At 38.5% G+C, this 23,058-nt stretch overlaps 1 protein-coding gene across 1 annotated transcript; it reads right to left on the bottom strand.

Annotated features, from left to right (window-relative positions):
- Positions 1-838: 838 nt before the first annotated feature.
- On the bottom strand, positions 839-21,850 carry SAAL1 (serum amyloid A like 1; the record flags this gene model as incomplete). Its single annotated transcript, XM_037050173.1, has 11 exons — positions 839-1,124; positions 1,809-1,901; positions 3,491-3,687; positions 9,276-9,464; positions 9,766-9,848; positions 12,000-12,180; positions 12,613-12,728; positions 12,867-12,926; positions 15,141-15,220; positions 18,533-18,616; positions 21,699-21,850. Coding segments are annotated over 11 exons (1,328 nt in total), but the record flags the coding sequence as incomplete, so codon positions are not given.
- Positions 21,851-23,058: the final 1,208 nt, after the last annotated feature.

Here is a 23,058-nt window from a genome sequence, read left to right as displayed (position 1 = left end):
TTTGGTGAATTCTTGAGATTGTACAGCATTAAAAAAGTTTTCATATCACTCATGTTTTTTTAAAGCAATTTATTATAACTTATAACTTAGGAGGTTTTCAAACATATCAAAGCATTATGAAATTATGTGCCATCTCATAATGTTACAGTAACAAGAAATAACAAGTAAACAGGGCAGGTTCAAGGCAGAAAAGGGAAGCTAAAAATAATTTGGACATTCCTAGTCTTCCCCTAAAGTATCCTTTTCTCCTGTAACTTACCCATTTTGAACGCCACTTTTTCCCTCAGAAACCCAAGGTCTTTTTAAAAAAGGTATTCTTGGAACCAGAGACATGGAAATAAAGAACAAACTAACAGTGACCAGAGGGGAAGGAGAAGAGGGATAATGGGGGAAAGAAGAAGAAGGGTCAAGTCCAGGAACAGAATAAAAGACCCACGAACAAGGACAACGGCAGGAGAGGGGTGGAGGGTGACTGAATGTAGGAGGGGGGCAGGGGAGAGCAATGGGGGAAATGGGGACTACTGTAATTGAACAGTAATAAAAAATGTTTTAAATAAAAAAGGTGCTCTCAGGAAAACAAAATGTGAAATAAATATGCACTGAGGTAAACATGACTAGTAACTCTGAGTATTACTCTTACACGGTTATCTGCACCTTAGCCTTAAACTTCAAGAGCTGGTAAGAGTGGAATTTTAGCGCCAGCCAACAGGCAGCAGTGGTTCCACTTGTGCCTTTGAAACTTCATGTTCAATACAGTCACATAGAGCCCACGGATAAGATGTGAAGACACACAAATATCCGTAAAATAAACCTACCACTTACAGTTAAACAGTAAGACTGTAATTTTATGGTTTAATTCTTTTAAAAGTGAGGTAATACTGGGAGAGGGAGAAGGACATGAGTGTAATACCAGACAGTTACGGTCTTACATAAGCTTTACCTAATACTTCCTATATGTCAATTTCAACTGTCAGTAAAAAAAAATAAAATAAAGTCTATTTCTTGGGAAGAAAAAAATTACAATTCAGTTTTTAAGTCTGAACCTTTAAACTTGGGAAGCTTTCTTCTAGGTCACCAGCAAGGGTCTTATCAACTTCACGCAGGATTTTGAGAAAGTCTTCCACCTGTGAGTCAAACACAAGAACCAAATAAACATCGAGGAAAAGGTGATTTAAGATATTATTGACTATAAAATGCTCTACCTGTGGTTTCTCAACAGTTCAGAGGAAACTAAATAATGCCATGTCCCCAGACGACAACAGTATTTCCTGAATAGTCCTCTGAAACATCAAGGAAGTGACTAGCCCTTACTGTTTTGATTTACTCTCAAACTAAGGTTTATCCTTCCACTGGTTATCCTTCCGGGTCCATTAATGAAGTTTTATTTCCAGCCTCCTTCCTGCTGTATTCCTTCACTCCCACATTCCATACTTCACTTTTCTAAAACAGTTCCTCTCCTGAAACTGCCTTTAATGATAGCAAATGTGACGCATATTGAAGAAATAGATATACCTACTGACTATACCTACCTGAGAACCTTATTTTTGATTAATATATACATGCTGTCTTGCTCACAACAGAAAGGACTACTAAAAAAATTAGTGCTGATTCCTTTCTCCTAAAATCTGAACTGCACCTCAGGCTAGTCCCAGGAACTACCCAGCAGTCACCTGTCTGGCAAAGGCACTAAGTCGTGTGAACTGCGTACAATCTTTTGACAATGGCCCTGAAGATCGAGTGTTTATTTTAAAACATTTTATAGTAATCCTCTGAGACTCAGCCACCTGTATGCATTTACTCCTACTCACCACAGGGCTGTAGAAAGGAAGCAGGTTTTGAAATGCACAGGTACACTTCTGCTTGCTTAACTGGCCCTCCTTTAGTCCCTTAGCCACAGTCTCCTAAAAAAAACCAAAAAGACAAGAAAGGAAAATTTCTATATCTGCTGAATAAAGACAAATTTGTATATGTAACTCCCTACTGATCCTACAGGCATTTCGAATGTCCCAAACTGAACCCAGCATGTGCTCCTCAGCAGCCCTCATCTTGGTGAATGGCACCACCACCCACCAGCCCAACTACACAAACTGAAAACTTGGGACTCCGCAGAGGCCTTTCCTCCTCTGCTGCTCACTCTGCCCCCTAAACGTTTAATTCTATTAAACCTCCCATCCCACCCTCCTCTCCAACCACTGTGAAGGCTCTCATTTTTCAGGTCATTCTTGAGCATTACAGCCACAAGAGCCTGTTGATTGCTCTCGGGGCCTCCAGTCTCAGCTCTCTCTGATCTTCTCTCTGTTGCTTTTGGAGTAATCCTTCTAAATAGATCCCATCATTTGATGCTTAAAAAAATCTTTAGTAGCTCCTCAGTTTCCTCGAGATTAAGTCCAAACTCCATTCAGTATGGCATAAAAGAATTTTCATGTCACATCCCTGCTTTAGTCTCAGCCCACCTTCTTTCTACATTCCTATCATTTAAAAATTAAGAAACATCTATGTCTTTCCCTCCAAAAACACAAAAGAGAACAATGGGAAAAATATTTGCAATGAATATGCAGAAAATACAGTATTACCCAAGTAATATTTTATCTTTTGCAAGTTCCATGCAAATAATAAAAGTGGATAAATTTATAAATCATGAAACACAACCAATATACGAATATATGGAAAGATATTCAAACTCAGATATTCAAAATCACTAATAATAAAAAATATCAATCATCATAAGGCACAATCCAATCACCTCCTGAATCTTACTTGATATAACATGATAAACCCAAGGATCAAGCACAATCAACATTTCACAGGTTAAAGCCTCAGGGAAACACGCAGCCATTTGCTCAGCCGTCTTCTCCTTTACAATGTCACACCTAGTGATCTGACTTCTGAAACCTATGCTAAAGTAACCGTCCCGGTCTAGGAAAGGGAAGCAGAACAATTCACCAAAAAACAAATCACCAGAATAACAAAAATTTGTTTTAAAAAATATCCTTGAGGAAAATTCAGTAAATATGAATACATATTTTTTCTAAAATATATGGACAGAAAGGGTATGCTCAAAGGAAGAATATGCTCATAATCCAGAACATGTTCAGGAAGGCTAGTCCTTAAAACAAGATTACAATCAATTTGAAAAATTTATTTTGGGGGGACAAATTAGGTATCAAATTCACTCTCAGTAAAAAGTCTTTCAGTGAATTAATTGACCTAAAGTCAGGAAAAGTGCTTATAATGTAGTGTTAAATAAAAATTGTATGTACTGGGTTATAAATACCTGAAAAACACAAAGATGAATAAAAATATAGCTTATCACATCAGTTGTTGGTTTAAGACTACAAGCTTATGGTGATGTTTTTTTCCTTCTATTTTCCCAAATTTATGTAATAGTTATACTACTTTTATATTAAAAATAACAATAATAATAAAATTGGGAGCATTAAGGAATCCATACTGTCTTTTGCTAAAGAAACCATTAATACTTCTTTCTTACCTTTGTTAATACCTGGAAAATATTAGAAAGAAATTCACATGAAATATCCTTTAAGATTTTCAAGTGAAAATCATCTTGGCTTAAATCAGACTTTTTAGTTTCTTCTGTGTTAGACTCTGCTGCATTTTCTGGTTTCTTCTGACAATGCTCCATATTTTGTAAGACACGAATCAGGCTGTCAATCAGAGGAAGATCGACTGTACAAGCAAATCAAGAGGTCTGAGATCAGCCAGTTAAATGTGGTTGTTCACACATCATTCACTTGCTCACTCACATTCATGTATACAGTCATTGGCAATGAACACCTATTAGTGCTGGAGACGATATTTCAGGTACTGCAGTTACAGTGGGAAACGTGATCATCAGGGCCTCAGCCCTCAAGAGACTTACATACTCTCAAATAAGCAAAGGAATAAAGCAGGTCATTTCAGATTTTGGCAAGTTCTATGAAGAAAATCAAAGGGGAGACAACAAAGCAGCTGGCAGGGGAGGCTCTCAGGAGAGGTGACACTGAGTGGAGAACTAAAGAATAAGAAGAATCAATGCAAAGAGCCCAGAAAAAACATTTCAGGCCGAGGGAACAGTGCAAAAGCCCCAAAGAGAAATATCACGGAAAATTTGAAGAACAAAAAAGAAGGCCAATGTAACTTAAATTGAGTGAGCAAGGAGAGCACAAGATGAGTTTAGAAAGCTGGGCAAGAATCCCATCATGTAGGGCCTTGGAGGCCATAGTAAGAAAATAATTTGAATTTTAAATTTCAACTTTCATAAAACTCTTACACCAAATTTTTAAATTTTATGTTTTAAGGTAAAAGAAAATGATCATTTCTTAAAAGCAGACTATCAGCCCTGGCTGGTGTAGCTCAGCGGATTGAGCATGGACTGTGAACCAAAGGGTCATTGGTTCAATTCCCAGTCAGGGCACATGCCTGGGTTGCAGGCCAGGTTCCCAGTGGGGGTCACGTGAAAGGTAACCACACACTGACATACCTCTCCTTCTCTTTCTCACTCCCTTCTCCTCTCTCTAAAAATAAATAAATAAAATCTTAAAAAAGAAAAAGCAGACCATCATTTTAATTAGCTGTAATAAAAAACGAACATTAAACTAAATAAAGCCTCAACTCAAAATATGTTTAGCATGAACATGCTAAAACATATCTCACTCTGAATCAATCAATTTTTAACTTTGCTTAATAATTACAAATCTAGGAAAAACGTTTGCTATACTACTGAATCAAGTATATTGATTTTTTTAAACCCAACTTCGTTTCCAAAATTAGGTTTTTTACATTGCACAAAAATATTTTTAAAAAGCTGGCAACCCAGAAAATCTTATCCTCTATTTCTCAGCTCAGTGTCACCTCTCCAGAGCAACACCCCTTGACGGGCTGCTTTACTGTATTCCCCTTGGAGTTTCCCCCACTTTCGTACTTGCGTCATCACCAACTCTTGACTCTAACACCCAATTCCTCACTCCATGATTCCCTGCAGGTCACAATAATCTATTCTATACAGGCTCTCTCCTCTCTTTCTCACCCGCAGCGGTAACTCTGGCAAAGCCTCAGTTCAAGGCTTTGGGCGGGTGAGGAAATGGGTGTCAATCAGTAAAGTTAAAGGAGCATCTTTACACTTTCTCACCCAATCATAAAAAAATCATGAAGTTTGGGGGAGTGGGGAGAGGAAAAGAATACTTTGTCCCATAATATCAGGACAGATGAGTTACTAGTATTCCAAATAAAAACTGTAGAAAAACAGAAAAAGGAAACAAAAAGAAAAAAACAAACTCTGTATGATTTCCAACAGAAAGTGCATATACATATCCAGGGGGGTTAGGGACCAGCAATGGCCTCAAAGGCAGCATTTCCACTCTGTTCCTTTCAGAAATCTCCACAAAGAAACAAAGAGAATAGGCAACAAAACCCAAAATCCAGCTTGAAAAAAGTAGGAGACAGATGAAACCTCAAACACAAGGTAGCTGGAGATAGCATAAAATGCAGTGTAAAGCAACCAGGGGGCAAGGAAGGAAAGAGAGGAACTTGAGGTAGCTGAGCTCAGAAAGAGCCAGAAAAGTCCATTTCTCTACGAATCCCTTATTTGCCAACAGTAAGAACAGAGTACACGGAATGAGCAAGATGACAGCTGGCACTTCCCCGGGGTTCTGAGACACTGAGGAGTAGGGCATAAACAAGTAATCTCATAGACAAACTAAATTTGCAGGAAGTAAATGGCAAGGAAAAAGTGATACTTTACTGTAGCTACCTCTGGTTCTGAGAAAAAGAGCTAGAAGACTCATAGACCCAACTCCTGTTAGCCTAGACCAGTGATTTTCAACTGGTGTGCTACAAGAACTTTCGAAACACGCAATATCTGACAATTTAGTCAAGGGCATTAACCTCTTTTCTCCTAGATTGTCTAACTAAAAAATGACAATAGCCAACACAACAATAACCGACTGGTGTGAATGAAGCAAAATTATACCTATTTTCTTGCCAGATCAGAAAAAATGTAACATATTTTTTGGTGTGCTGCAAAATTTTAGTAGTTTATGTGAGCCACGAGATGAAAAAGGTTGAAAATCAATGACCTAGAAAACAGTCTTAGCCCATCTCCTATATGAATTTCCTGCAATTCAATTCATTCAAAGATGAGTGAACAAAAAAGAAATGGGCATAAGAGCAACACAAAAATATCAGAGAAAAAGCCCTGGCTGGTGTAGCTCAGTGGATTGAGCGTGGGCCTGTGAACCAAAGGACCGAGGTTCAATTCCCAGGCAGGGAACAGCACATGCCTGGGTGGCAGGCCAGTTCCCAGCAGGGGACGCATGAGAGGCAACCATACATTGATATTTCTCTCCCTCTCTTCTTCCTTTCCCCTCTAAAAGATAAATAAATTTTTTTAAAAGATATCAAAGAAAAAAAAGAAACAGGAAAAACAAATGGCAGATGAAGAATACTCAACAAAAAATGCTGACATGAAGCTTATGAGTATTAAGATACATAAGCCATGATTTTTTAAAAACGCATGTAACCAAGCACAACACAGGAGCTGAGACTGAGACATCAAAGACCCCAGGAGAAGAAACTTGAGATGGTGGAGCTCAAGGAAGAAGTAAAAAGAAATTAAAGCCACCAGAAAAACAAAGGCAAAACTGGCAGCAGCACACAGGAGAATTGAACAGTGCTGAGACACAGTAACAGATATGGAGGTAAGAATGAAAAAAGCACACCAAAAGAGTGAAAATAACGGTTTGTTTGTTTTGTTTTTTAATGGAAGATAATGGTTATGGAAGATAGGAAAGGCGATCCCACATAAACAAAATTACAGCCCTTGAAGATGAAACCCAAAATGATGAAACAGAACAGACATCCAAAAATTTAATTCAGAAGCACCCCTTCCCCCCAACACACAAGCACTGGGGAAAACTGAAAAGGAAGAGTCAATGCTGAGATATATCTTTTAAAGTAATAAGATTTTAAGAATTTTTAGCCCTGGCTGGTGTAGTTCAGTAGATTGAGCATGGACTGCGAACCAAAGGGTTGCCAGTTCGATTCCCAGTCTAGGGCACATGCCTAGGTTGCAGGCCAGGTCCCCAGTGGGGGCCAAGTGAGAGGCAACTGCATACTGATGTTTCTCTAACTCTCTTTCTCCTTCCCTTCCCCTCTCTCTAAAACTAAATAAATAAAATATTTTTTTAAAAGAGAACTTTAAAAAAGAGGGAGTAGTTATAATTATATTTTGGGAGTAGTTACAAAGGTAACCATTAGTCCAAAACACAAACTTTTCAAAATGTTCGAACTACACACAAAGGACTCCCAGTCAAGGTGGCAGCACAGGCAAACATGGATCACCTACTCATACAACCACACCAAAATTACAGCTGCACTATAAGCAAACATATCTCAGAACCGCCAGAAGTAAGTGGGGACGGAGGGCATAAAATGGAGGGAGGCAAAGGGGGAAAAATTGGGACAAGTTTAATAGCATAGTCAATAAAATTTTAAAAATAACTACACGCAAAAACAAAACAAATCATGTACAGAGAAATTTAAATATAACATACATAATGGAAAATATAATAGCATTCAGATCAAACACACCTAAATATCAATACATTTATGTGAGTTTAATTCACGTATAAAAAAAGAAATCAACACACATAAAACAAAGTATTTAGAAAGTCTGAAAAGAAAAAGATAGGCAAAGATAATAATGATAAATGCAAACCTCGATCTTTCTTTCTGTCTGATATATTAGACCTCAAGCCAAAAAAAAAAAAACCCATGAAAAAGAACAAAGGTAGGCAATTTATGATGAATGTCTATATTCCAAATAATATGGCATCACTTACTAAGCAAACTACAAATGATAAAAAGACGAACATGTTAGTAGAGACATTAATTTTCCTCTCATTTCATATCAAAATAAGTCAAATGAAATAAACAAGGTTATAGAAGACCTCAGCTCTAAATTCATAAACTGCTTGCTCAACATTTCCATTTGAATATCTAGAAGACATCTCAAACTTACAGCAGTTAAAATAAATCTTTCCTATCTCAGTAAATAGCACCTGATTAATGGTGAAACTCTAGAATCATTTTCACTCAATAAAGTCAGGAACAAGGTAAGTATGTTTTCCGCCACCATTGTTACTTAACACCAGATGTACAAGGAAACCCATTAGATAAGAGAAAGAAATCAGAGACAGAAAAGTGATAAAACCTATCTAACTTAAAACCAAAGCCCATGATGAAGCCCATGATTATCACTGGAACAACTATTAAAAACAGTATGAGAATTCAGTAAGATTACTGGGTGTAAAATTAATATAAAGAAATCAACAGCCTTCATATATTCCAACAATAATAACTGATGGAAGAAAAGGTGTCACACACAATAGCAATCAAAAAGACAAAATACCAGTTGGTCCGAAGGTTGTGGGTTATTGTTAAGCTGATTAACAAAAAGACAAAATACCTAAGAGTAAATCTAGTAAGGAAAATGCAAGATCTATACAAACAAAACCATAAAACATTACTGAGACATAAGATAAGATGAACTAACGGAAAAGCAAACATTCTTGGACACTCTATAAATTTAACATGGTCCCAATAAAAATGTCAGGAAGATTTTTGGGTTTTATTTTTGAAAATTCTCAATCTAATTCAGTATCAAACAAAAATAATAGTCAAAAAATTCTGAAACAGTAGATTGAAGGGGGATCAGTCCTATTAAGGTCTCAAAACATAAAGCTTTAGCCATGAAAACACTACAGGTACTGATACATGACTAGAGCAATGGAACTGAGTAAGATATGTAGAGTTATTTAAAACAATGATCATAACATTTCAAATCAATGTGGGTAAACTGTTTTCTCCACTGAAAGATGTTGAGATAACTGACTTCTCATCTGAAAAAAAAAGCTGAAACTGTGGATCATGACTTAATTGTAGTCATAAAAATCATTCTGTGAAAGACCATTTGTTTACACAGGAAAATATTCATTTTATACTTCTAAATGAAAAACTGTTGCCTAAAAAGCAGGACAAACCTATATATATATACATGGGAGTGCATAACAACTATCTTTAGATGGTAGAAATACAAGCACTATTTTTTCTTTTTATAGATTGATAGAATTTTTATTGAGAATGTTAATATTTTTGTAATCAAGAGAATAAAAGACCTAAAATAAAAAATAGGAGAAAGAAACCAAATGAACAACACAAACCTGGGCTTTAAAATCTGACAGACTAGAATTTAACTTAGTGAACTACATCATACTTGCCGTTTTCTATCTTTAAATACTCCAGTTCAACCTGTAGAGCATAGATGGCAGACAATACTGAAAAAACAGAGGCTAGCACCGTCTTCTGTTCTTGAAGTATGGCGGGTGGATCATCAGACTGGCAGAATTCATGGCAGACCAAGTCAAAAAGTAAATTCCAAGTGTCTTTTCCAGTACCAGGACACTGCACTTAATAAAAATGATAAAGTAGTACTTAAAAAAACATCTAACACCTGGCTGGTGTAGCTCAGTGGACTGAGCGCAGGCCTGCGAACCAGAGGATCGTGGTTTGATTCCCAGTCAGGGCACATGCCTGGGTTGCAGGACAGTTCCCGGCAGGCTAATTCCCAGCAGGGGATGCACTAGAGGCAACCATACATTGATGTTTCTCTCCCTCCCTCCTTCCCCTCTAAAGATATATAAATAAAACCTTTTAAAAAATCAAACAATTAAATGAGTAAATACAGTGCTTCCCCATATAGCATCTTACCAATTGCTTGAATTCCATCATCCACTGTGGTAAGTAGCTGTAAGATATGCATGTAAACATCGAGTCCTTCCAGATTTTCAGAACTAAATACAAAAAGCAAAAGCACAGAATCAAGTACTTTACTGTCATAGGATTGCAATCATGCATTCAGTCACCAAATACTCATCACTCTGTACTAGTCACTGCCGGAGGTGTTGAGGATAAAACAGGGAACACAACAAAGTCTCTGTGCTCACCAGAGCTTACATTCTAATGAGGAAATCAGTCAAAAAATTCTGTAATATAATAAACATAAACAAGATAAGAAGTAAACATTCTTTTTCGCCTTTTCCCATAAAAGCAACAATGCAAAAACCTATAAAGTGATACTGTATCATTCTAGTTTATTTGAGTAGTCAGGACAAAGAAAAATGACTGAGACTTTCACAGAATAAATGTAAGGTCCACTGTACTAAGCACTGACAACACTGAGGTTCTTAAAACTTCACGGGATTATCCTAGCACCCTAGCTCAGAATACTAAAACCATGTTAAGTATAATTTTTGTGATCAACAGTCTGAATTTCTAGAAACTCACAATCTTACTTGTTCAACTAAATGATTACGTGAAAAGATAGTAAACAATTAAAAGATGGTTCAGCAAATATTCAAGTACCTAATGTTTTCAGGTACTATGTTAGGGGCTGGAAAAACAGATATATTTAGACATTGTTCCTACCTTCAAGAGGTTTATAGTCTAAAAGGAAAGAAGAGAATTAAAGGGGTAATAACAAAGTAATACAAGTGTAATGCCAGAGGAATCCAAGTGTAATCCAAGGTGTTAGTGAACAACACGCAAACAGACTTACCTCAGAGAGTCAGGAAAGGTATCTTAAGAGAAATGTTGTTTACACAGAACCGTGAAGGGGCAAAGAAATGTTTGAGGTAGAAGAGACATAGTGTGGAAAGGCTTGGAGTTAAGAGAGCTTGGTTCAGTTGAAGAAATGAAGGAAATTTCATATGGTTGAAACACGGTACAAAGAGTAAGGATGGAGCAGCACTGTGCAGGATCTTATAAGCCAAGTTTTTAAAAAATCTGAACCACATCCTAAGAAAGGCAATTGAAGAGTTATAAGCATGAAAGTGACATGGTCATGGTGTCTTCTAGAGTCTAGACTTGGAAGGAGCAAGCCTCGTAGCAGGGAATGCAGGTAAGAGAACGCTGCAGTTGCCCAGGTGAGAGGCAGCAGCCAAAAGGTAGCACAGATGGGATCCCAGAAAAAGTCAGGGAAAAGCCTTGGAGGCTGACTGGCCATGGGCAAAGAGTGGAATGAGGAAGAGTCAGGAATAGTATCCACATTTCTTCCCTGTTGTCCAAAAAAGATAGTAACTATATCATTTACTGAGATTGAGAATACTGAAGGTTTGGGGAAAACATGATGAATTTAATCCTCACTTATATAAAGGACATAAAATTAATAGGCTTTAGCCCTGGGTGCTGTGGCTCAGTGGATTGAGCACTAGCCTAAAGGGTCACCAGTTCAGTTCCCAGTCAGGGCACATGCCTGGATTGCAGGCCAAGTCCCCAGAGGGGGCGTGCAAGAGGCAACCACACATTGATGTTGCTCTCCATCTTTTTCTCCCTCCCTTCACCTCTCTAAAAATAAGAATAAAAATAAAATAAGATAAAATAAAAAATAGTAGGCCTTAATGTAGGTAAAAGCACTAAGAATGCACAACTGACCGTTAAACAGATCAATTCATAAATTAATTTTCTAGTCACTAGCAATAAAGTTTTAATGACCTACAAAACCAAGAAATCACTCCTGGGAAGAAATCAGAGCCCAAAAGTCAGTCACTTTTCTAATAATGGCATATATACACAAGAAACAAGAAAACAAATGTCTGAAATTAATTGAAGAAGCTCTTAAATGTCCAAAGAAAAATAAACCATAAGAAAATCTTATCTATTGATTTAAATTACACAAAATTCCACAAGACTTTAAAACACTGACTATAATTAATGCTAACAGTAGCCTACGGCTAAGCCGTCTTAGAATAGGTACTTTATCAGCGTTAATGATTCTTGCACAGACCAAATACGCTGTCACCACAAATATCAGCAGTGAATCAAACCTGACAAAGATCAACTGTGTGTTATTCATCCTGTCAAAAGGAAATTAAGATGACTTTATCTAAGGATACTTCTAGCAACTGGATTTTCACAGAACACTTTGTACAAAAGAGCTCACCTACCGTACTTGTTTGGCAGCCTCAAGTACACAGGGCACAATTCTAAACACTTGCTGATCCTCAGAATCCTCTTGGGGTTGGTCTGGAGGCTGAACAGCCCCATTTCTAATCCATTCCAACATTAGCTTCTCATCCAAATCAAAGAGTTTGTCCACAACTTCGCCCACCTTCACCAGCAAGTCAACTGCAGAGAATAAAACAGATATTGAAATGAGAAACAAAATTTTGAAAGCAGTAATGTTAAGCAAAATTCCTAAAGCTAATCCAAAAAAGCCAATCTTGCCAAAGCACTGCTTATTCCAAAAGCAGTAAGTTTGCATCCTTTGCTTGGGAGTTTAAGAAGAAATTTTATATATTTTTAAATAATACTTTACAGTTAACATACAATATTATATCAGTTTCAGGTGTATCACATAGTGATTAGACATTTATATATCTTAAGAACTGATCACCCTCATAAATCTACTACACATCTGACACAATACAATTTTCTATCTCAAATTGAAATACTTTCTTACCTTACACTTAGCCTTTAGGTAACCTCTAGAAATAGTTACCTGGTTTCCTAACAATTAAATATAATCAAACATTTTTTCTAGATTACATGGTGACTTACCATTTGTTGAACTTGACATGATGAAGCACATGCTATCATAAATAGCGGGGTGTTCCCGGATTCTTTCAACCCAGATGCTGGCCACTTCTGTCTGGGACAGGCACGTAAGCAACAACCTGCATGATAAATGTGAGCTTGACACCTTATCTTTCAAAAAGAGTAAAGGAAGTTCAAGAGTAAAGAATTAACTCTATTTTTACTATACTCCCTCTCAAGTGAGTTTTTATAAAACCCATAGAAAGAGGAAAACACACCTGCTTGTCTCCAGCAGAGTAGGAGGGTCTGAGTCATACAAACAGTGCAGTAATACCTGGCTGAAAAACAAACAGTTTAACCAATATGCATCCATTCTCTCATTTGAAATATCAAAGCACTTTTTGTTTGATTTTTCAAAACTTTTAAAATAGGACAGTGCTGCATCTCCAGAGCCCACGTTCCCCTTCCAGATCACAATTCTTTCCCACCTAGAAATGACAACAACCCTGACTTTCCAGCCACCATCCCTTTACTTTACTTACTATATAGTTCTATTATTTAATGTATTTGGTTTTGACCTTGATATGGAGGAAGTTATATTGTATGAGGTTTTTTGAATTTCAGTTTCTTTGCCATGTGTTTAAGATCTACCCATTTTGTTTCTGTAACTGTTCTTCGATTCATTGCTGCAGAACATTCCATCATACAAATATTACACACTTTATCTTTCTAGTCTACTGTTTTTATTTGTTTTAATTTTTTGTTTATCTTCTAGAGAGAGGAGAAGGGAGGGAGAAAGAAAGGGGGAGAAACACAAATGTGAGAGAAACATGGATCAGTTGCCTCTCACATGCCCCCCAAACCAAGTACCAAATTCACAACCTCGGCATCACGCTGACTGGGAACAAACTGGCAACCTTTCACTTTGCAAGATGGCTCACAGGCAACTGAGCCACCCCAGCCAGGGCTCCAGTCTACTACTAATGGAATCTTGAGTTGGTTCCAATTTGGGGCTCTTTTTAAAGTAATGCTCCTATAATACTTTTTTGTATCAGTACCCTGACATATACATGCGCATGGTTTCTCTTACCATGTACCTGTTAGTGGCATTGCTGGGTCACAATAAATGGCTATCTTCCAACCTGACCTGTTAATGCCCCACTGTTCCAAAGAGGCTGAACAAATTCATATCCCATCATCAATGTTAGCTGTTCCATAACAATTTTAAGATACACATTTGTTGAATTTTTAAAAAGATTTTATTGCTTTATTTTTAGAGAGAGGGGAAGAGAGGCAGAGAAACACTGACCAGTTGCCTCTCACACACCCCCAGCTGGGGACCTGGCCTGCAACCCAGGCATGTGTCCTGACCGGGAATCAAACCTGCAACTTCCAGTTTGCAGGCTGGTGCTCAGTTCACTGAGCCACACCAGCCAGGGGAGCATTTATTGAATTTATAAAACCTCATTATCAGGTTCTTGATAGAAACCGTTAGGCACCAAATACAGTACTGAGTCATGTACTCTATGAATGTTTATACATTACTGAGGAATAAACACTTAGGATCTGAAAGTCCCTCCACTCCTAGAGGAGATAATCAACTACCTATACTACATCACTTGAGCCCTATGACAAACCCTATAGCCCTCACCGAATATAACTGCCCAAGATAGTTTTCTTAAACTACTGTGGGCACAAATTTCTTCGAGATTCCAATTAACAGCCATGAAGCCTCTGCCTAAAATATGAATTCACTCACAAAATTTGGCATGTAATTCCAGGATGTTCTCACATCTCTTAAAGTAACCACCAGGGTTTCCACCATTAAAAAATCCGCCCTGGCTGGTGTAGCTCAGTGGACTGAGCGTGGGCCTGCGAACCACACAATCGCGGTTCGATTCCCAGTCAGGGCACACGCCTGGGTTGCAGGCCAGTTCCCAGCAGGGGACTCACGAGGGGTAACCATACAGTGATATTCCTCTCCTTCTCTCCTTCCCTTCCCCTCTAAAGATAAATAAATAAAATCTTTTAAAAATAAAAAAAATCCTCTGCCCCAAACCCCCCTGTATGGGAAGACAACTAGCCCCCAAGCAGAAGCACGAAAGCCTTTGAATCACAGAAGCAATCCTGAACCTTCTGGTCTGTTGGCAAGTCCCACCCTTTGACCTAAGTCAGAGTTCCCAGTCAACAACACTAGTCTCTAGCTTTTCTGACTCTAGCTTTCTCAGCCCTTGGACTCCCTGAGCCTAAACTGTTTTGGACTCCAGTCAGGTGCCCCATCTGAAAGGTTTGCCTCACTTGTTCTTATTCTATTTGGCTTACCACCTGCTGATGATTCAGGTACTTCTACCATGGATAAAAATCTTGACTCATGTCCATAAATAGTGTGAAAGCTCCTAGTTACCATCAACAACAGAGAGCGTTCATCAGCAGAAAAGAAGTACTACATTTTATAATATTTTCCTATTTCTCTTATGTATCAGGAGTTCCTTATGGATATGAAATATCAATCTACTTTTTAAAAATTACAATTATTATGTAGTAAAACTTACCCAAGATTTTTATCACTGCTGATGGACATACATAAGTCCTGGAAACAGGCCATATTACCTAATATTCCCACACAGATTTCCTGTCAAACCAAATTTCACAGGTCACAATAGCTCTGAAGTGATAGACACATACAAGAATAACACCTGAAGAAAAACGCTCACTGAGCCTTGGCAGACAGAACAGGAGTAGCACACACAAGTATACTGCCTGCACCCGTATCTAGGCAATGTCAGAGTATCTGTGAAGGGAGGAAAGACAGGTGAAAAAGTGAGATCGAAGGCAGGCAGAAGTTATGGAAGAAGAAATGTTATGGATAAACTGAGTCTTCAATGATTGGTAGGGTTTAGACATGCATGTAAGACAGACATTCAAACAAAGAATCAGGAAAGGCAAACTGGGAATAACGTGCATGGTTAATACACAGAACAGTAAAGAAAGCAGCTGGGCTGTTGCACAAAGTTAGAGAACAGCATGAGATAAATACAGCAAGGAGAAAGGTCAGGATTGTGGGCCCTGAATGCCACGAAGAGGGGAGATTTAGTTTAGAAGGCTATATGGAGCCATGAAGGTGCTCAAGAAGGGGGACAACACACTGCAACGATATTTTAGAACAATTACTCTGGTAGCAAAATGCATTACTTCATGACAGTTAAAAAACTTGAAAAGAAGTTAATAAACCCAGCAATAACAGCCAATGTTTATTTAGCACTTACTATGACCAAGCGCTTTCCATATATCACTTCAGATAATAATTTATGAGGTAGGTACTATCATTATCCCCATTTTTCAGATGAGGAAACTAAAGCACAGAAAATTTAAGAAACTTGCCCAAAGCCCCCAACTAGGAAATAGCAGTGCTCCAGAGCATGTGACCACTATACCATACTCTGTACCTGTTATCAGATGCAAGAAGATGAAGGTGGTAATGGCACGCATGGGAAAGAAAAAAAAAATTAGAAGGTCTCAAGGTGAAAGCAAAATAATTTGACAGAAAGCAAATTCCTAGGTTTCAAGTTGCTTCTTTTCTCCAGTCAGGGATATTGGTCCCACTGACAAGAGAACTGGAAAAGAAAGCATAGGAAAAGACACAATAAGTTCAGCTAGGATAGATCCAAACTTGCTGGATCCTAAGAAATACTCAGAGAGCATGTTAAAAATACAGATTTCCAAGCCCCATCTCAGAACCATTCGATCAGAATCTCTAGGGCCGGGCCTGCGAAGCTCTTGTTTACCGAGCACACCACGTGATTTTTATGATCAGATACATACGATAATCACTGAGTTAGGATACATGGAATTTTTTACTGCAAAATGCAGCATGCTGGTATAGAATGAATGCCTGGAAAAAGCTGGAGACCAGGCACCAAAAATGAGAAGGTAGGTCATAGCTTTGACACCACGGGCGCAGATTTGCAACTTAATGGTATAACGAGTGGATGAGCTCACTAAAGATATTAATATTTAAAAAAACAAGGGATCTGGGTCTACACCTTAGAAGGAGTCCACACTCAGCACGTAGGAAGAAAGAAAAAAAGCAAAGAAGTGACAGGGAAGTGACTAAAGAGGTCAGAGACCAAGAGCACAGGTAGCACCAAAGATACAGGAGTGAAGAGCCAGTAAAATGTGTGAGATCAAGTGTCAGTGGCAGATGAAAACAGCGCTGGGCAGAAAGGAAACATGTATATTTCCCTTACAAACTAAAGAGGGGGTAACTGAATTTGCAATCAAAGACCCAGCTTCTCAGTCTTGGCTGCTTACTGGAACAAATCACCTGGGGGAACTTTAAGAGCTGTGTGGAGCCTGGCAATCAGAGACTGTTTAACCTGATCTGGGCATGGCCCGACCCAGGGCGTTTTAAAAGCTCCCAAGGGCAAAGCTTCTTAAAAAATGGGCCCTGGTGGGGAGCACTGGGGGGGTGGGCTGATGGGAGTAAAAGACAGAAAACTGCACTCGAACAATTAAAATAAAAAATAATAGTTAAAAAAAAGTGGGCCCTAGTCCAGAGAATTAGTATCACTTTACAACTTGTTTGAAATCCTCAACCCTACCCCAAACCTACTGGGGGTTCACCCAGTCATTAGTGATTCTGGGATATGCCAAAGTTTTGAGAGGCTATGTCTGCAGTGATTCAAACTTGTGGCAAAGGCTGAGAATCAGGGCCCACAGACAAGGATATGCTTTATAGACGTGTACAATGATAGGACTGATTCCTGAAAGGTGCTATTCCTGACATAAACTTATGTTCTTTAAGTGCCAATCATGAATCAATGTATTTAAGTTAGAAAAATACAGGAGAAAAATCACTACTACTGTAAAGTCTTTTATAATGTAATTACCCAAAGAAAAAGTGGCTCATTGTTTCACCAGGCCCCAATTCACGTGGAACACTGTACGAAGTAAAATTTTAAGTCAACATTCAATTTGTAAAAATACGCTACAGATTTTTCCACTTCGTAATTTCAAAGAAAGAGGGACAATACAGTCCAGTGATTATACTGAAAGGCAGAACAGGCTCACACCCCAGCTCTACTCTTTCATAGCTATAAGACCTTAGACAAATTTCTTAAGCTGAGACCTAGTTCTTTTATATATAAAATAGAAATAAATACACAATCTCATAGAATAGTAACCCAAATACTCAGATAAGTTATTATTCATAATTATAATTACTTAACAGATATTTATTAGTCACCTACAATATGCGTAACACACAGTAACCTAAATAGCACTAAAGCACAATACACTGCACAGAACATAGATAAGAGTAAATGAGAAGTACAGATAGTTATCTCGTGTGTTTACTACCAGCAATGGCCACTGAGTGCTGACTTATTTGGGAAGGCCTGGAGGAAAGTGCCACCTTGGATAACAGATATGAAAATGGAGAGGGGATGGAAGGCAGACAAAGGGAAACAGAGATGGTGATGATCACAGTAAGCTCCTGAGATGAGGAGCAGACAGGCCTTGCTAAATTAGAAGGATAGCTGAAGGTAGATTTTATGCTAGAAATATGAATTAGATTCAGATTATGGAAAGTCTTGAGTAATAGGCTGAGTTTAGAATGAAGGTTTGGAAGCGATGGAGGATTCTATGGATCAAAAGTAGTAGTAAACAGAAATGGGAGGTCTAGGCACTGTTCCCGGCTCTGCCACTTACTGGCGGCACGACTTCGGGTATGCTTACGTGAAAGTACTGATCTCCCTGGTCCAGCCAAATCTAAAATGCTAGGATTCTAACAACCTTTAATAGCACATTACCTAGTACCTGGTAATGTTCAATAAACATTTGTAGACTAATTTGTAGCCAGTAAGAAAGTTAAAGCGAGAAAAGTGAAAGATATTATGTGCTGTCATTGCTCCAAAGAGGAGGCTATAAAAACGTACATACTTACTCTCAGTCGAGGACATCTGGATTTGGCCAATACTCCCAAAAATATGTCGGGAGCATTAAATTCTTGGAGAAATAAAGCCACATCCTGGAAACACAAATGATTATTAACTTGGATGTTGAATATTCCTCTTTAAACCCAGAGCTTAGGCAACCATAAAAAAAACTTAATTCTATATAGTCCTCCTTTTAGACACAAGAAGAAATGGTTAGGATCTGTGTCACTAGATAAAAGCAATGTTAATACAGAAATAATACAAAATTAATACAGAAATATAAAGCAATAGAAGGTCTTTGTGGTACCTGGCCCCAAGGCAATGGAACAATTCCACAAACAAATCTAAACTAGTATCAGCATCAGAGGGCTGACAGGTCAAGAACCTAAGTTTTGTTCGACAACAGAGACGTTTTTTCCATGAATAACTGGGTTGAGAACCTAACTGTCTGAGATGGGAGACCGAGAACCAAGGTCTGACTGTAACTGTGATGCTCCAGAGGGCTGTCCTCTTTTGTCTGCCTTGAATATATTTACATTAATGACCTTTCTAACCACCAGGAATTCCATTCACTCACTCAAACACATTTCCTCATTACCAATATTGTGCTAGAAGCTGGAAATAAGGAAAAGTAAAACTCTTCATTACTGTCTTCTAAGAGCTTAAAACGTGATAAGGGAAACCTGTGAAAACTCCTATTGGGCCAGGCCCCAAATCACAACTTTTGCTTTCAAAGTCCTCAACAGAAAAAAACTCTGGCCACAGTGTAACTGCAGCAGCTTCACACTCCTTAATAAAGTGTGAGCAGTCCCCAGAACCTAAAGGGACACACCACACAGACAGGGAACCTGAAGGGGACATGTGACCAATCTTGTTAGAATGTGGGCCCCAAACTAAATCAGTTTGCTGAAATTAGAGAAGACGTAAGTAAATGGAAAGATACAACTTGTTTATGAATCAAGAGACTCATTATCATTAGTTTATCAATTCTCCCCCTATCTGACCTATAAATTCAACTCAATTTCAGTAAAAATTCTAGCAGGCTCTTTGTAGAAAATGACAAGTTGATTCCAAAATAAATACAGAAATACAAAGGACCCACAACAACCAAACCTGACTTCAAGATTATGGAGTTACAGTCATCAAACAGTTTGGGATTAGTGTAAAAATAGACAAATAGATCAATGGAACAGAAAGAGTCCAAAAACACATTCACATGTCTATGTACGACAACTAATTTTTAACAAAGATGCAATGGCAATGCAATGGAGAGAGGGACAGCCATTTTAACAAGTGAGCTAGAATCCATGTGCAAAAAAAGTGAACTTCATCCATACCTCACATCATACTCAAAAAAGAACTCAATATGGATCAAAGCTCTATAAGTAAAACCTAAAATTATAAAACTTTTAGAAAAAAAAGAACAATACCATTCAATAATGGACAAAAGACTCAAACAGGCACAAAATTAAAAAAGATAACTGACTAAGCCCTGGCTGGTGTAGCTCAGTGGACTGAGCACGGGCCTGTGAACCAGACTATCACGGTTCGATTCCCAGTCAGGGCACATGCTTGGGTTGCAGGCCAGTTTCCGGCAGGGGCCAGTTCCCTGCAGGGTATGCACGAGAAGCAACCATGCATTGATGTTTCCTTCCTCTCTCCTTCCCTTCCCCTCTAAAGATAAATAAATAAAATGTTAAAAAAAAAGATAACTGCAAATAAGCACATGAAAATGCATGCAACATTATTAGTAATTAAGGAAATCCAAATTATGATTATAATGAGAATCACCACACTTATTAGAATGACCAAAATTTAAAAGACTGACCATACCACATTGGTGAAGATGAGAAGAAACTGCTTATAGTAATATAAAATGTAAAAAATACTTTGGAAGCCCTGGCTGGTATAGCTCAGTGGACTGAGCACAGGCCTGAGAACCACATCCCTGGGTTGCAGGCCAGTTCCCAGCAGGGGATGCACGAGAGGCAACCATACATTCATATTTCTCTCCCTTTTTCCTTCCCTTCCCCTCTAAAGATAAATAAATATTTTTTTAAAAAGACTGATATTATTTAAAAACTTTAGAAAAAAATTCAACCATTTCCTTAAAAGTTAAACACGTGGCTACCATATGATCCAACTACAGTACTCTCAGCATTCACCCAAGAGAAAGGAAACACACGTCCATCTGTACTTACACAAAAGTTCACAGCAGCTTTATCTGTAATAAACTATAATTCAACTTATATACAACTCTCAAAAACACAAACTATTCTGAAGTAACAGAGAGCTGCTCAGCAATTGCCTGGAGAGGGTAGAGGCAGGAAGGGGTAAGAGGGATTAAAAGGGGCATTAAGAAACTTTTGGGGGTGATAGATATGTTCTCTATCCTGGCTACAGTGGTGGTTTCATGTGTGTACACACACATCAAAAATTTTCAAATTGCATACTTTAAAATATGCAGTTTTTGTATATCAATTACGCTTCACTTATACTGTGTCAATTATAGCTTAATAAGGCTGTTTTTTAAAATGGCTTGAGGCAATGAATAGCTGTTAGCAATTTTGAAGAGAGAAGAAAACAAGCGTGTTTTAGGAAAAAGATAACTTGGGTGGTGATGTGGAAGACAGAAGGGAAGTGAGAGAGACTAAAACAGGATTTTAACGAGGAATCTGCTGCAAAGTGTCCAAGTAATAAAATGAGAGCTTATGTGAGTCGACCTCTGGCTTCTTCTCCTACCTGTAAAATAATGGTACTACCTATATCACAAGGTTATTGTAAAGAACAAATGGAATAATAAAAGTGAAAATGCTTTGGAACTCTAGAGTACAACACAAATGTTAAAATATCATTAATGTAATGATATACATGTAATTCCTTCCTGTCCCTTTCTTCTAATTTAACAATGGTACATCAACAGTTTCCTGATTTCAATCTACTCTCAAATCCAAGGCCAATGTTCTCGTCAGATAGGCAAGTATCAGAACCTTCCTGGGTTACAAGAGTTCTGGCATTTATAATGCTATGTATTTAGCACAAATCTAAAAGACAAAAGTAGAGCATTTATAGGTCCTGGGGCCTCAAGCCCTGTACCCCCTACAGGGTTGCAGAAAAACCCATTCACCACCTGCGTACCCAACAGCCCTTTCATTTTCATTTCCTGCCCCGCACCTCATCCATTGACATATCCCACACTCTGCAGATTTCACTCTCCATTTCTTCATCCAGCTCCATCTGCTGCTGCTCCTCATCATCTGAGCTGGATGTGTTGTTTTCAGGGCTAACAACCTTCAGAAACACAGAAGAGATGAACAAAGACTGTCCTTAGTATTCCTCACATAATATTACCCCATAATCATGTACAAGTCCCAAAGATACCAGCCTCAAACCATCTTCTCTTGCAAAACTGTGTTTAAAAAATCAGTATCTTAGGTACATCTAGTCATTCAACATTCATGGAGTAAATACTGTTGCTAGGCATTGGGGCAGAAATACAAAGATGAGTAAGATTTATGCTCTTGCTTTCAAGCAGTTTATGGTTTGGTGGGGAAAAGACAGGTAAACTGATAATTACACAGAAAAGACTGATTCAACTGAATCGTGGACAGAGAGTTGTGAGGGCAAAAATGATGGACCAAAGACGTATGCCTGGGAGAAGCTAGGGAAAACTTCTCTTGGGTGATATTTAAGCTAAATCTCTGAGGAAGAAGAGGAGTTCGTACTGTGAAGAACGGAAGACCACGCAAAGGAAGTGCAGGTGTTCAGCATTAAGGGCCCCCAGCGTGCCTGGGGGTGGTGAGAAGTTTAGTGTCATGGGCAGATAGGGCTGGATTCCAAGCTAAGAGATACGCATTTTTCTCCTGTAGGCAAAAGAACTATAAGGAGTACCCATGGATACTTTTTGGTGTGTTTTTTTTTTTCTTTAAGGAAGATTATTCTGGCTGCTGTGTAGAAGTGGACGACTGGAAAGAAAAGGGACTAGAAGTATGTAAATCAGTTGGGAAACGTGGAGGAAAACTCACACTTACGGACAGCTGCCTATAAGCCACACACCGCGGTAAGCACGCTACGGCCATTATTTAAACTGCACAATAACCCTATAAACAATATCGTAAATATAATCATCTTACTGTACAGAAACTGCGAAGGAAATCGAGGCTCTGGGCGATTAGGTGACTTGCCCAAAGTCACGCTGCAAGTAGGTGATGAAGCCACGACTTGGATACCAGAGCATTATGATTCCAAAATCACCATTTTTTTCTACTACAACAAAAGCCCACGAAACGTAAATTGGGACAGACTTTGGAAACGACCGTGAAAATGGGGAGCAGAAACCCGAGCAATGTATTTACATGATCATACATTTTTAGAAAATTTGCAGAAGTAAACATGTTTTAACCGCAGGCGCTCCAGCGTTCCTGCCGTTAGACTTCCTTCTGTGTTGGGGGCTCCGGGAATGGCCGCTGCAGTTCGGGGTCGGGGGACTGCCGGGCCCCGACACTGGAGACCCCGCCGCGCGCACCGTGGGGGG

Source organism: Sturnira hondurensis, unplaced genomic scaffold (assembly GCF_014824575.4).
Source record: "Sturnira hondurensis isolate 20B ecotype Veracruz unplaced genomic scaffold, ASM1482457v3 Scaffold0006505, whole genome shotgun sequence".
Classification (NCBI taxonomy): Eukaryota; Metazoa; Chordata; class Mammalia; order Chiroptera; family Phyllostomidae; genus Sturnira; species Sturnira hondurensis.
Note: the sequence above shows the minus strand (reverse complement) of the source record. Positions and strands in the feature narration are given on the sequence as shown.